The sequence below is a fragment of the Natator depressus genome, chromosome 3, assembly GCF_965152275.1.
Source record: "Natator depressus isolate rNatDep1 chromosome 3, rNatDep2.hap1, whole genome shotgun sequence".
Classification (NCBI taxonomy): domain Eukaryota; kingdom Metazoa; phylum Chordata; order Testudines; family Cheloniidae; genus Natator; species Natator depressus.
Genome location: NC_134236.1, coordinates 57385959 through 57399456, shown reverse-complemented (window position 1 = coordinate 57399456; position 13498 = coordinate 57385959). Strand labels below are relative to the sequence as shown.

Here is a 13498-nt window from a genome sequence, read left to right as displayed (position 1 = left end):
CTACCCGAAATATCTTCAGAGAAGCTCATGCTAGCAATGATACCAATGCATTCTGATATCTTCTTTTAAACTTTTCTGTTTTTAAAGTTTTTGTGAATTTCTGGTATCAAGATGCTGGGATATTATTCATGGAAGATTAGTTACAACATGACAAAAAAGTTTGACAAGTGAACATTCAGAACAAAACATACTTTAATTATATTAATAAAACAACAGATATGAAAGATGGTATTTTTATGCAGCTGTGACACACTACATTGCCACAGCAAAAATAAACTGGCAGATAGAGACTCCAATGAATTATACATAGTATTGGACTACACTGCAGGATAAAAGTTCTAGGAACATGCTAATTGTTTTTCACAGAAGTAGCCAGCATTTAGCAATGTACATGGCCAAAGATCCACAGTAATACATCAGCAGCCACCCCCATCAGCTCCACTTCCCTGCTCCCAGCGCCTCCCACCCACTGGCACCCCTCCGATCAGAGCCTCTCCCTCCCTCCCCACATGTCCAGATCAGCTGTTTTGTGGCGTGCAGGAGGCTCTGGGGGGGGGGAGGGGGGGAGGAGCAGCGAGGGCACAGCAGGCTCAGGGGACAGCGTGGAAGGGATGGAGTGAGGGGTAGGGCCTGTGGCAGAGCCGGTGTTGAAAAGTGAGCACCCACCCGGCACATCGGAAAGTTGGTGCCTGTAGCTCCATCCCCAGAGTCGGTGCTTATACAAGGAGCTGCATATTAATTTCTGAAGAGCCGCATGTGGCTCTGGAGCCACAGGTTGGCCACCCTGATCTAGTCCATTCCTCTGCCAGGATTGTTTCCTACAAAGTATTTATTGGTACTTTTTCCAGTCTAGTCCTAACTGTACTTAGTACTGCAGACTCCACTAATTCCCTTCCACAATCTGAAAGACCTTGATATTCAGAATATTATTCTGATATTCAGCTTACTTTGAGGAATAATCATCATCCTAGTTTTAGCTATTGAACAATTCTTCTCCCTCCTTGGTGTTCACTTAAGTTATTTGTTCAATCAATGACAGAGTTCCACAACATACTGTCGTAGTTAATCCATATATTATTTTACAATTTAATTTCAGATACACATCTGTGCTGCATCTACAGACCAGAGCTCTAATGGTGTGTAAACTTGACACTACTCAACAGCATAGACCTTAGTTTTCAAAAAAAATATGCATGAAAAATACACAGTAACTATGAGTGCAACAGTGTATTTTTGAAAGCTTAACCATTTAGGTCTAATTCTTGTCAACTTTTATTTTACTAGGATCAGATAAACATTTTAATATGAACCCTTCTTTCCCCGTCCCATTAAATGGATGGAAAGTTGTCATTGTCAGTCTTTGCAGGTCAGACAGTCACTCAAGCATTCATGAACCATTAACACTAGTTAATTTGGACTATTATTCAGACATCTTTTTATATTTCAAATACATCTATCTAACTCCAGGCACAATACATGGCCTAATACTGTATCTATTTGTAAATTAAAAAATAAAATGAAGTTGTCTTACCTTTTCACTGGTTAGGGGTTTCAATGGTTTTTCTGATTCCCTCTCTCTCTTCTTCTCATCTTTTTTTTTCTCCTTTTCCTTCTGTAAGAGAAAGTGTGTTACTTGCTAGGAAAAAAGTGTTCGCAAATAATATTAACTTAAATTTAAAAAAAAGTCCTGCTGAACACAAATGAAAGTCTTCATATAAAATATAGAAACTGATTACACATCTTAAAGTTATAATTTTTGAAAATGATAAAGTAAAATGATTTATTGTACTTTCCTCATGTGTGTTATAGTAAAAGTCCATAGTCAGTATGGTAGGTTCCAGTGTTGCAAAGAGAGATTATCAAACTCAAATAAGCCTCTGGTCTAGTTAAAAAGCCTAGTGGTTTCAGACTTAGCACAGCTCATTACACCTGTAACTGAATAGGAAATGATAACTTTAAAAGGTATAATCTGAGTTCAGAGAACCACAGCAGTTACAGCAATGTTCATTTTCAACTAGTACAATTTTATTCAGTTTCTCCATACCCACCCCATCGTTTTCCCTATTTTCCCAATAGTTTGGCAGCTGCAGCAGCATGGCAACAGCTTTTCCAAAGCTTGCATAACTTTGTCGAGCATAAAGTTATGAATAGTGAATAATAATACATTTGCGTGCCCCAATTAGAATAAACTAATTTTTAAAGACATGCAAGATATTTGTGTGTGTGCGCGCTCATTGTCAGTGAAGGATAATCTTTCAGTAATGAGGTATAACAGTAAAGAATGTCCAATAATCCTATTTTTAAACGTCTTCAAGTGTAGCCAGTCCTGAGACACTAGTTTTAACTATTTGTGAAGTTTGAGGCATCCGCATTATTCTCTTAAGATCACTTGGATACGGAAAAGGCCTGACACTGAGTGCTAAACTTTTAAAGGACCCACTTTAAAATTAAATTTTAACTTATTAACTAATTTGCTTGTAAATTCTCCAAACTCATTCTATACCCAGAGTAAATGCTATAATTTTTGGAAGATACACCATGTTCTTCACACAAAAATATGGTTGAATCCCTGCTTGCTTAATGGGTAAAATTTTGAGAAGCACAAATCCCATTTCAAAAGTGACCTTAGGCACTGAGGAACTTAAGAACCTAAGTCACCTTTGGCATAGGACACAGGCTCCTAAGTGACTTAGGGGTTTTTGAAAATTTTGCCTAATATTTGTCCCAAAAGTTTTCAAATAGTGTCAGGTGACATAAGAAAAATCAGGCTTAAAATTAACTAGCTTTTATGCCTGTAGTGCATGGCATCAATAAACTTAAGAGCCTTTAGGCTTTGAAGCTTGCACAAATGATGCCTATACATCATTGAATGGCTTTACTTGCATGCAATGTACTATAATACTCTAGAGAGGGAACTCATACTGTACTGTTATGCAGACAGTGAAACCAAAAAAGTGTGTGTTGCATTACAGTACTATAACCTTACTACCTTAATTGACCTTGATTATATCAACTTTCTGCTCTTTTTCCCCCTTCCTCCTGTCCCACAGCAAGCCACTAGAAAAATCACCAGTTTAATCTAAGCTAGAACCACAAATAATATTATGCATTAATCATAACTTTATGATGGACAAAGTTACGCAAGCTTTGTAAAAGCTGTTACCATATCACTGCAGGTGCCAAACTGTTGGGTAGATATGAGAAATGAATGGGGGGTATGGAAGTACAGGTATATTGTGTGTGTCTGGGAATGGAACCATATATACCACCTTCACTGTAGCAATTGACTGATCTACATTTCTTTGAACAGCACCTGCAGGAGAATCACTGACATCTACACAGCACTTCACAAAACCGAGGTAAACAGAAAGGTTTAAATGAACTGATAACACAACCCAAAGATGCACAGAATCATAGAATATTAGGGATGGAAAAGACCTCAGGAGGTCATCTAATCCAATCCCCTGCTCAGAGCAGGACCAACACCCACTAAATCATCCCAGCAAAGGCTTTGTCAAGCCAGGCCTTAAAAACCTCGAAGGATGGAGATTCCACCACCTTCCCAGGTAACCCACTGCGGTGCTTCACCACCCTCCTAGTGAAACAGTGTTCCCTAATATCCAGCCTAAACCTCCCCCACTGCAACTTGAGTCCATTACTCCTTGTTCAGTCATCTGCCACCACTTTGGAACCCCCCTTCAGGTAGTTGAAGGTTGCTATCAAATCTCCCCTCACTCTTCTCTTCTGTAGACTAAATAACCCCAGTTCCCTCAGCCTCTCCTTGTAAGTCATGTCCCCAGCCCCCTAATCATTTTCGTTGCCCTCCGCTAGACTCTCCAATTTGTCCGCATCCCTTCTGTAGTGGGGGGACCAAAACTGGACACCATGCTCCAGGTGTGGCCTCGTGGCAGTAGGGTGACCTGATGTATTAATTTTATCGGGATAGTCCCGATATTTTGGGCTTTGTCTCATATACCTTACAGCTACTACCCCCAATCCCAATTTTTTCACACTTTTTATCTGGTTACCCTAGGCGGCAGGTGAAGCAACACCAAATCAAATAAGAGAAGAAAGAGGAGGTGCAGCAAGAGACAATGGTACAGAGAGGAGACTGCAGTCCTTTGCAGCCAAGTCACATCAGAGGGAAGGACCGGGAAATGCAACAAAAAACTGTTTTCCCTCTTGGAGAGGCATATCATGATGCTGAAGAGGAGAACATATGTACTCTGGCAAACCCTATCTGTATTCCATTGTGGATATGCATGCCTGGAATCACACAGTTCTTGGAGACAGGTTTCAGAGTGGTAGCCGTGTTAGTCTGTATCAGCAAAAAGAACGAGGAGTACTTGTGGCACCTTAGAGACTAACAAATTTATTTGGGCATAAGCTTTTGTGGGTTAAAACCCACTTCATTAGATGCATGCAGTGGAAAATACAGTAGGGATATATATAATACACACACACACACAGAGAACATGAAAAAATGGGTGTTGTCATACCAACTAAGTTATAGTTGATATGGTAACTCCCATTTTTTCATGTTTTTCCACATTTGATTTACCAGAGTATATGTTCCTTTCTATTTTCTTTAATAGGATCTGATTTCCACTTTTTAAAGAGTGCCTTTTTGCCTCTAACCACCTCTTTTACTCTGCTGTTTTGCCATGGTGGCATTTTTTGGTCCTTTTACTGTTTTTTGTTTGGGGTACTCATTTCGTTTGAGCTTCTATTATGGTGTTTTTCAATTGTCTCCATGCAGCTTGCAGGCATTTCACCCTTGTGACTGTTTCTTTTAATTTCCATTTAATTAGCATCCTCATTTTTATATAGTTCCCCTTTGTGAAGTTAAACACTCCAGTGGTGTTCTCTACTTCCCTACAAGGACGTTAAATTTCACTACATTATCTTCACTATCACTGAGCAGTTCAGGTATATTCATCTTTTGGACTAGATCCTATGTTTCACTTAAGACCAAATTATGTCTTAAATTAAGACCTCTCCTCTGGATGGGGGTGGGAGCGCAGGAGGACAAGCTGCTCCAAGTAGTAATCATTTATGGTGCCTAGACATTTTATCTCTGCCTCCCTTCCTGAGGTGACATTTATATGAGAATAGTTTAAATCCCCCATTATTATTCTATTTTCTGTTTTCGTAGCCTCTCTAATCTCCCTGATCATGTCAAACACTGTCACAGTCATCATCAGGTGGTAAGAAGTAAATTCCTACTGCTTTGTTCTTAACATTCAAGCATGGAAATTCTATCCGTAGAGATTCTATGGCACAGAGATTCATTCATTTATTTATTTATTTACTATATTTAACTCCTACACTTACCCCTCCCCCCCAACCTGCTCTATCATTCCTATATATTTTGTACACTGGTATTACTGGTTTCAGAGTAGCAGCTGTGTTAGTCTGTATTCACAAAAAGAAAAAGGAGTACTTGTGGCACCTTAGAGACTAACAAATTTATTTGAGCAGTATTATTTATACTGAATGCATCCGATGACATGAGCTGTAGCTCACGAAAGCTTATGCTCAAATAAATTTGTTAGTCTCTAAGGTGCCACAAGTACTCCTTTTCTTTTTACTGGTATTACTATGTCCAATTGATTGGCATCACTCCACCAAGTTTCTGTGATGCTTATTATATGAATATACTCATTTAACACCAGTTCATCATCTTAGTATCGAGACTTCTAGCATTTGTATACAAGCAGTTACAAAATTGTCATTATTTGGTTGCCTGACTTCCTGTGATGTAATCACATGGGACTCGTTTGTCTGTTTTGCTTCAGTTCCTTTATCAATTTCTATCCTCTCCTCTTTACTAGGATATAGAGTATCCCTTTAACAAATCCTCCCCAAAGGGATGTTTCTGACCAAACCACGTGCGCCTCCACACCTGTCAGCTTTCCCCCAAGCCCTTAGTTTAAAAACTCCTCTGCTATCTTCTTAGTTTTACAATCTGGTTCTGTTTGCTTTAGGTGGAGCCCCCATCCTTCCTATATAGGCTCCTGCCTTCCCAGACCATCCCCCAGTTATAAACCTAAATCTCTCCTCCTAACACCATAATTTTATCCACACATTGACACCCTGCAATTCTGCCTAGGTTTCTGGAACTGGAAGCATTTCAGAGAATGCTACAATGGAGGTCCTGATAGCAATCTAAATTTGACCTCCAGGCCCTCTACCTTACCCTTTCCCTGTGTCACTGGTACCTACACGTACCACAACCAGCAGCTCCTCCCCAGCACCGCAAATAAATCTATATAGATGTCTCAAGAGGTCTGCAACCTTTGCACCCAGTCAGCAATACACCATGGGGTCCTCCCAGTCATCACAAACTTAACTACCTATATTTCTAATAATCAAATCCCCATTTACTACTACTGGTCTCTTCGTAATAACAGAGGTCCCCTCCCTCAGAGTAGTCACCTCATTGCAAGAGGCTATCATAAAATCAACTGTAAGAAAGGTCCCAATTATTGAGATTTTTCCCCCACCACTCCAGCTTGATGTTCTACTTCCCAGAGACTTTCATCCTCCTCAACAGCACAGAGGCTGTCAGATTGGGAGTAGGACCACTCTGCTATGTCCCTGAAAATCTCTATCACTCTGAGCTTCTTCAATGAAATCCCTCTGGTCTCAAGAGACTGTGCTCAATCACCGAAGGCCCTGAGGTGCTGCAACGAATGCACGCATGACAGCAGACCACAATGTAGGTAGGTTATTGGCCTAAGTTTAGAGTCTGTCTGTTAGGTCTATCTGCCTCTCATACTCCCTCTGTAAACTGCTTTGGAAAATTCCCACTTGCTGCTCCTGTTTGCTAGCTCAGTGAAGTCTCTCCCTCTTCAAATGAACATGGTTTCACAAAAAATAAAGTGGATTGACTGATTCAGGTGAAACTCCAAAACAATTCTGGGGGTGAATTTAGGATGTAAATGCAATGAAACGTTGTCTCTATAGAATAAGGTGTATGGCAGATCTGCCATTAGTGCTCCGAGCTCACCCACCCTCCTAGCTGAGGTGATGGCTACCAGGAATGGAACCATCAGAGACCAGAGACAGATACTGAACATGTAGATAGCAGTTCAAAGGATAGCTTGGTGAGCACCAAAAAAACCCCAAGGTTTAAAGTCCCATGGAGGAGTACATTTCCTTAGTGGCAGAAAGATTTAAACTAGGTCCTTCCAGAATCTGGTAGCTGGTGGGTGAACAAAAGTTAAGTAATCATGTTAAGGTGGGGGTATACACTGATTACAGGTCCACCTGGAAGGAAAGAGTTGATGGAAAGACCAGATGTTTTGGTGGAAAGAGGATAGTCATAGGGCATATGAATTACTGTTGTGTCCAGCTGGAAACACTACTTAGCCAAGTGGAAGCGTATTTCCTAGTAGAATCTTTTTGACTATTAGTAAGAATGTTTTGCATGGCTTCAGAGCATGAACGGGTTAGGAGATTCGAAAAAGGCGGAATGTTGATCCGCAACTGAGATGACATGTGTAGGAGACTTGGGAACCAAAAGTGTCTAGGCGAATTGGGGGCAATGGGCACAACCCGTGCCTCATCCTGATGAATTTTCCGCAAGACCCAAGGTAGGAGTGGCAGGGGAAGGTAGGCATAGTTCAGATGATCTGACCATAAAAGGAGAGCATCACCATGAGAAGGTGAGCTCAGGCTCCTCTCGAATACTGCATGTTGCACTTCCAGTTCATTTGAGAGGCAAACGGTTCCCGTGGGAGTTCCCCACAAAGCAAAGATACCGTTTACCACAGAGTTGTATAGCTCCCACTCATGGTCGATAAAATGTCTGCTGCGGAGGTTGACCAGCACATTCTGATTCCCTACCAGGTCAACTGGCAATACGGTGATTCAATTGGTGATGCACCAATTTCACAGATTGACTGCTTCTGCACAGAGGGGAATACAGCTTGCTCCTGTGTGCCTGTTGATGTAAAAGACAGTCATCACACTGTCAGACATCATATGAGAACAGTGACACTGGATGAATGGGAGAAAGGATTTGCAAACCTCTTTGACTGCCCGAAATTCCAGAACGTTGATGTGCATCCAGGCCTCTCGGGACATTCAAATACCCTGCGCCATGCAGCTATCCACATTGGCTCCCCAGCCTAAGAAGGAGGCAACTATAATCATCTAGTGTGAAGAAGAGAAGGGAATGCCCATGCATACTTTGTGAGGATTTTTCCACCATAGTGGAGGAGATGATGTTACTTTGGTGGGAACTATGGCGTTCATGGACTGTTTGGTCAGTACATTGTTTGAAGCCAAGCATGCAGGCAATGAAGATGGAGTCAGTTGAACAGCGTGACATAAGCATATGATGCCATATATCTCAGGAAGAAAGACAGAAGATTCTGATCGACCTTCAAGAACTGTTCACAACCTGATCTATAAAGTTGTTCATCCCTTGGAACCTGTCCATTGGCAGATAAGCTCTCACTGTGACTGAATTTAGGGATGCTCCAATGAAGTCTGTGGTGGAGTGTGGACAGACTAGGGAAGACAGAAGCTGAAGCACTTACAAAGCTGACTTGTAGGCTTCTTGACATGTCTTGGCAACAAGAAGCCAGTCGTCAAGATAGCGGAGGACAGCAAAGCCATGACATCTGGTAAGAGGGCTACTACCAAGACAACCTTGGTAAAGACCCTGAGGGCAGGAGCACGGCCGAATGGGAAAATCCTTTCCTTGGTAACAAAGAGATACCCTGTCTACTCCTCGCTGCTGTAGAAGGAGTTCTACTTCCTGTTTGAGAATCTCCTCCTGAAAATGGACCCTGAAAAAGAGCAAGAAGGGGTCATGGAGGCAAATTTGGAGGGGTCATGGAGGCAAATTTGATCACAGCTGGAATCGATGATGTTTAACACCCATTGGCCCATAATTACTGCACTCCAGGTGTGGAAAAATGGTGCCAAATAACCCCCAAAGGATGTGGGGGAAATCAGCAGCTGGTGGCAGCTCTTGAACTCCTGTCAAAGATATTGTTTAGCCAATAGCTAGAACTGGGATGGTGATGTTAACACGAAGTGCAGGGAAATGAACTTCTGAACCCTTTGCCTCTTGTGAGGAGTCTCATAAGGCTGCTAGTGGTAAAATTGTTGAGCCACTGGTCTAGTTTTATATGACTGCCTGGGGAATTTCTCTCTTCGGGGAAGGCGTATATTTTTCCAGGGAGTGGAGGATGGCCCTGCAGTCCTTCTGAGTGTGCAAGGACTCACCTGTCTTTTGGTTAAAACGATTAACTTCTTTGAAGGGCAGGTCCTGCACAGTATGTAAAGCACCACATATGAATCTGATTTCCTGGGCCTCCTCTATGCTGACAGAAATTAGTTTGAAAATGGCATGGGCACCAGGTGCATTTTGGGATTCAGCAGGGGGAAGTATGGGAGTTTCATCCCTCTTCCTATAATTTTCCTGGCCTTTTGGAGTTATGCCTTTACCCATCTCAAGAAGCGCCCAGAGTGCAGGAAGCCTGGGAGAGATGCCACGAATCCTGGTAGATCTACCCAGATAGCAATGTACTAAAATGAAGGCAGCATGGTGTGGGCCCACGGCTGAAAGAAAAGATTGTGTGGTTGCACCAGCATAAACTCATTGTGAACACACAATGAAATTAAGATAAATTGATTGATCTATACTGATGTATGTTACACTGGTGGAGCTTTCCGATGAAGGCCAGCCTATAGTAACATATTGGTTAAGTACTGCGTCAGGGGAAAAACACTACCTGCTGAATCCCCAAGAGTAGGCTTTGCAGTACCTACTATAAATGTTTTTGGATGTCTAACATGTAAGTACTCACACCCAGCTTAACTCTCCTTACCTTTTGAGATCTGATGTCACTGTGGTACAGTTACTAGAACCAAAAATAACATTTAGATATTTGGTCTAAATCTCAGCACATGCACTAATGGGTAACAATGAACAGTTTAAAATATAGATGTTCCCAGATTGGTACTCATTGCAGCTTTGTAAATGCAACATGGCTTTCAAACTTATAAAAAATTTATTTTTATCCCGACAGTGAGAAAGGAGAACTCATGACCTCTTGCTTGAGGAGTTAAATCCTCAGAGTATCCTCCAGTGTGGTCCACTGTGTCAGTGTAGGGCTCTGTATTAGCCTCCCCACAGGTTAACCTGTCAATTATCCAGACTCTGAGTGAAGTTTAACAAGTATCTTCACATCCACCTACCAGAATTCAGCATCACAAGTAAACGATCCTGGCCACCGATATTAAAATATTAGATTACACACGAAGATGGGATCAATGTACAGTCTTCCTGTGAAAATTTAATTTCACTGTATATAGCCCCAGTTCATATCATCAGATTTTTCATTTGAAAACCTGAACAGAAAATATTTAAGCCTGCTGTAAACTGATTTTCAACCTTGCCTTGGAAGGAAATACTTTTAATTCTGATTCAGGGGCACAGAATTGCATGGATAAATAGATATGCAGGACATACAGAAGATCTTCACTTGAAAAGTTATTGCCTAAAATTTCAGAGCATTTATCAGTGGTTTCTTCAGAGGCAGAATTTTGAACAGTAACGTATTTAAAGCAATTGTGACAAGGCTAAAGATTTTTTTAAAAAAAAGACAGCAGAGTGAGACTTTTCAAAACATTGTCTAAAACAGGGGTTTGCAACGTATGGCACGCATGCTAAAGACGGAAGGCGAGCCAATGTTCAATGGCACACTGCTGCCAGCTGGGTCCCGGCCGCCAGCCCCAGTCAGCCTGCTGCCGAACCCAGGCTGGCTGCAGGCTGAGCTGGGCTGAGGGGCTGGCTGGCAGCAGTGTGCCATTAAAAATCCTGCCCGCCCCGGCCCGCTCTTCTCCACCCCCCGCCCCTCCCACGGGGGCAGGGTGAAGAAGCTTGGTCCTGCAGGCTGCTGCAGGGCAGGCAAGTTCCCTCCTCCCCCACCGGCGTGCTGGGTTCCTGCCCCTCCTCCGATCGGCTGATGGCCCTCGCAAGGGAGGGGGAGAAGCGGAGCCGGAGTGCGGTCGCTGCTCAGGGGAGGAGGTAGAGAAGAGGGGGGGATGGCGGGTGGAATCAGGGCACGTCCCCTCCAGCACCCTGCCATGAGCCGCTCTGGGCTGGGAGTGCCCCCAGGACCCTAGCCCACACTCCCCAGTCCTCTGCCCTGACCCCTGCACCCCCCCCCCATGTCCCCAGCCCTGACTCCAGCACCCCCCACACACCGCATGCCCTGGTAAGCACTCCACACCCAAACCTCCTGCCCCAACCCTGAGTCCCCTTCCTCATTCTAGCTCCTGGCCAGACCCTACACCCCAACCTGATCCTTCACCCCCAGCTCTACGCTCAGTGCAGAGAGAGGGGAAGAGAATGGGCTAGAACCAGGGAGAAGGTAGGTACCCACGCTCTGTGGGCAGGGCTGGATCCCAGACCAGCAGCGGGGACCCTGGCTGGTAGGAGCCAGCAGACGGAACCCCAGACCGGCAGCGGGCTGAGAAACAGTGGGCTGAGCCACTCAGCTCACTGCTGGTCTGGGGTTCCGGCCACCGGCCTCGCTCAGCCCACTACCGGTCTGTGGTTCTGGCTGCCGGCCCCTTGCCAGCCGAGGTCCCGGCATCCCGGCCACAGGCCCCACTCAGCCTGCTGCTGGCCTAGGTGAACGGAAGCCCAGGCTGGCAGTGCGCTGAGCAGGCTGGTGGCATAAGATCAGCATTTTAATTTAATTTTAAATGAAGCTTCTTAAACATTTTGAAAACCTTGTTTACTTTACGTACGACAATAGTTTAGTTATATAATACATAGACTTATAGAGACCCCTAAAAAATGTTAAAATGTATTACTGGCACGCGAAACCTTAAATAAAAGTGAATAAATGAAGACTCGGCACATCACTTCTGAAAGGTTGCCGACCCCTGGTCTAAAACATGAACATCATCATATTATCTGGTACATGCTCAAGAGAACTACTCTGATGACCTTATGAAGAAAATTTGAGTTGATCTGAGTTGAATATGCTGCACAAAAGGACATACATAGTAAGCTCCAAGGTATGATTATTATTAAAGAAAAGTGTGAATGCCCTGGCAGCTAAATCACTAAGCCAGATTCAAAATATATATATTTTGAAGCTGCGTGACAGAATTTAAAGAGTATATATTATCTCCTTTGAAATCAGTACAATACACCACTGGAGGAGCATGTTGCCTGTATAGTTTCCATCCACACCTGGCCAAGTGAAGTAGCAATAGATCAAATTTAGTGCCCACATTAGATTCTAGCGATGGGACAGTTCACTGCCTGTACACTAGGCGGCCAAGATGGTCCTCTGGCTCCATTTTTAACTCATTTCTTTATAAGTATTAGAAAATTGAGGAAGGAGAGCATTTATACTTGTTTCCTTCCCATAAATATTGGGAAGGGTTTTATTTAAATGATAGGTTTAATTTTTAAGTTTCCATTAACAGGTCGACGTATAATACAAATTTAAACAAGCACTATCATTGCTGTAGTTTTACCCTTTTTTTGAAATAGTTCTCATGTTTCCCTGCACAGCACATACGCATTAAATTGTACCCTATGTGTGTTCACACAGTAAATATATTTCATACCAAAAGTTGTTTATAATATGGTAATTTTGAATGGGAAGACCCCCCAGGCAGGAAATGCTCAAGTTATTTATATGGGTCCTTATCTCTTCCCACTTGTTTATTTGCATTACAATACTATCTTTAAAGAGACACTTAACTTAATCACCACCAAATAACTTTTTTGGCCCGTTGTAATAAGCAATACGTGCAGTGATATTACTATAAACAGAAAGCCAGAGGAAAATTTCTAATTTGTTTCATTTATGTATTTGACAGAACTTTGTCTACAGTCAAGTGTACTACTTCCCTTGCTGCTTGAGAGTCTTTCCTCTTCTATCTTGCTGTGTTACATGTTTTTAAAAATATTAAAATGGTTAAAGAACTAAAAAAATTGGTAGGACAGGTTATTATCCAAAGCTACATTTAAAACTCATTTTTTGAAGTTTATTAGTTTGTCAATTTTTACAGTCTTAGTTAGGCATAGAGTTTCTTGTATTTTTAAAAATGTTTATATGTACAACATTTAATGTAAATTCATCCACTGTCGTTGCCAGAGATTACAATGTGGATTGCCTTCTCTAACATATTGCATTTTTAATTTTGTCATCCACCATGAACCATACTGTCTTTTCAACTGCACAGCCTTCCTTATGTGTAAGTCAACGGCCAAGGCAGCAAAGATGAAGATAACCTAACCACAAATGTACACAGTAAGTCAGCAAAATTTATTCTGTGTTGTATACCTAGACCCTATTCCTACAAACAAATATGCATATACTTAACTATAAGCACAAAAGAAGACCCCGTGATTTCAATTAGACTATTCCTGTGCTTAAATTTAAGTTGTATTAGTATTCGCAGGATCAATACCTTAGCATGGAGATTGCTATGTAAAGAATTACTAACT

The 13498-nt window shown here is 42.3% G+C and overlaps 1 protein-coding gene across 2 annotated transcripts in view; it reads right to left on the bottom strand.

Annotated features, from left to right (window-relative positions):
- The window catches only part of SMAP1 (small ArfGAP 1), a 247875-nt gene that overhangs the window by 139904 nt on the left and 94473 nt on the right, over window positions 1-13498 (bottom strand). For both annotated transcript variants that reach the window (XM_074947930.1, XM_074947929.1), the window contains one exon: window positions 1532-1612. In XM_074947930.1, the coding sequence (XP_074804031.1) occupies window positions 1532-1612 (81 nt within the window). The remainder of the gene's footprint in view (window positions 1-1531; window positions 1613-13498) is intronic.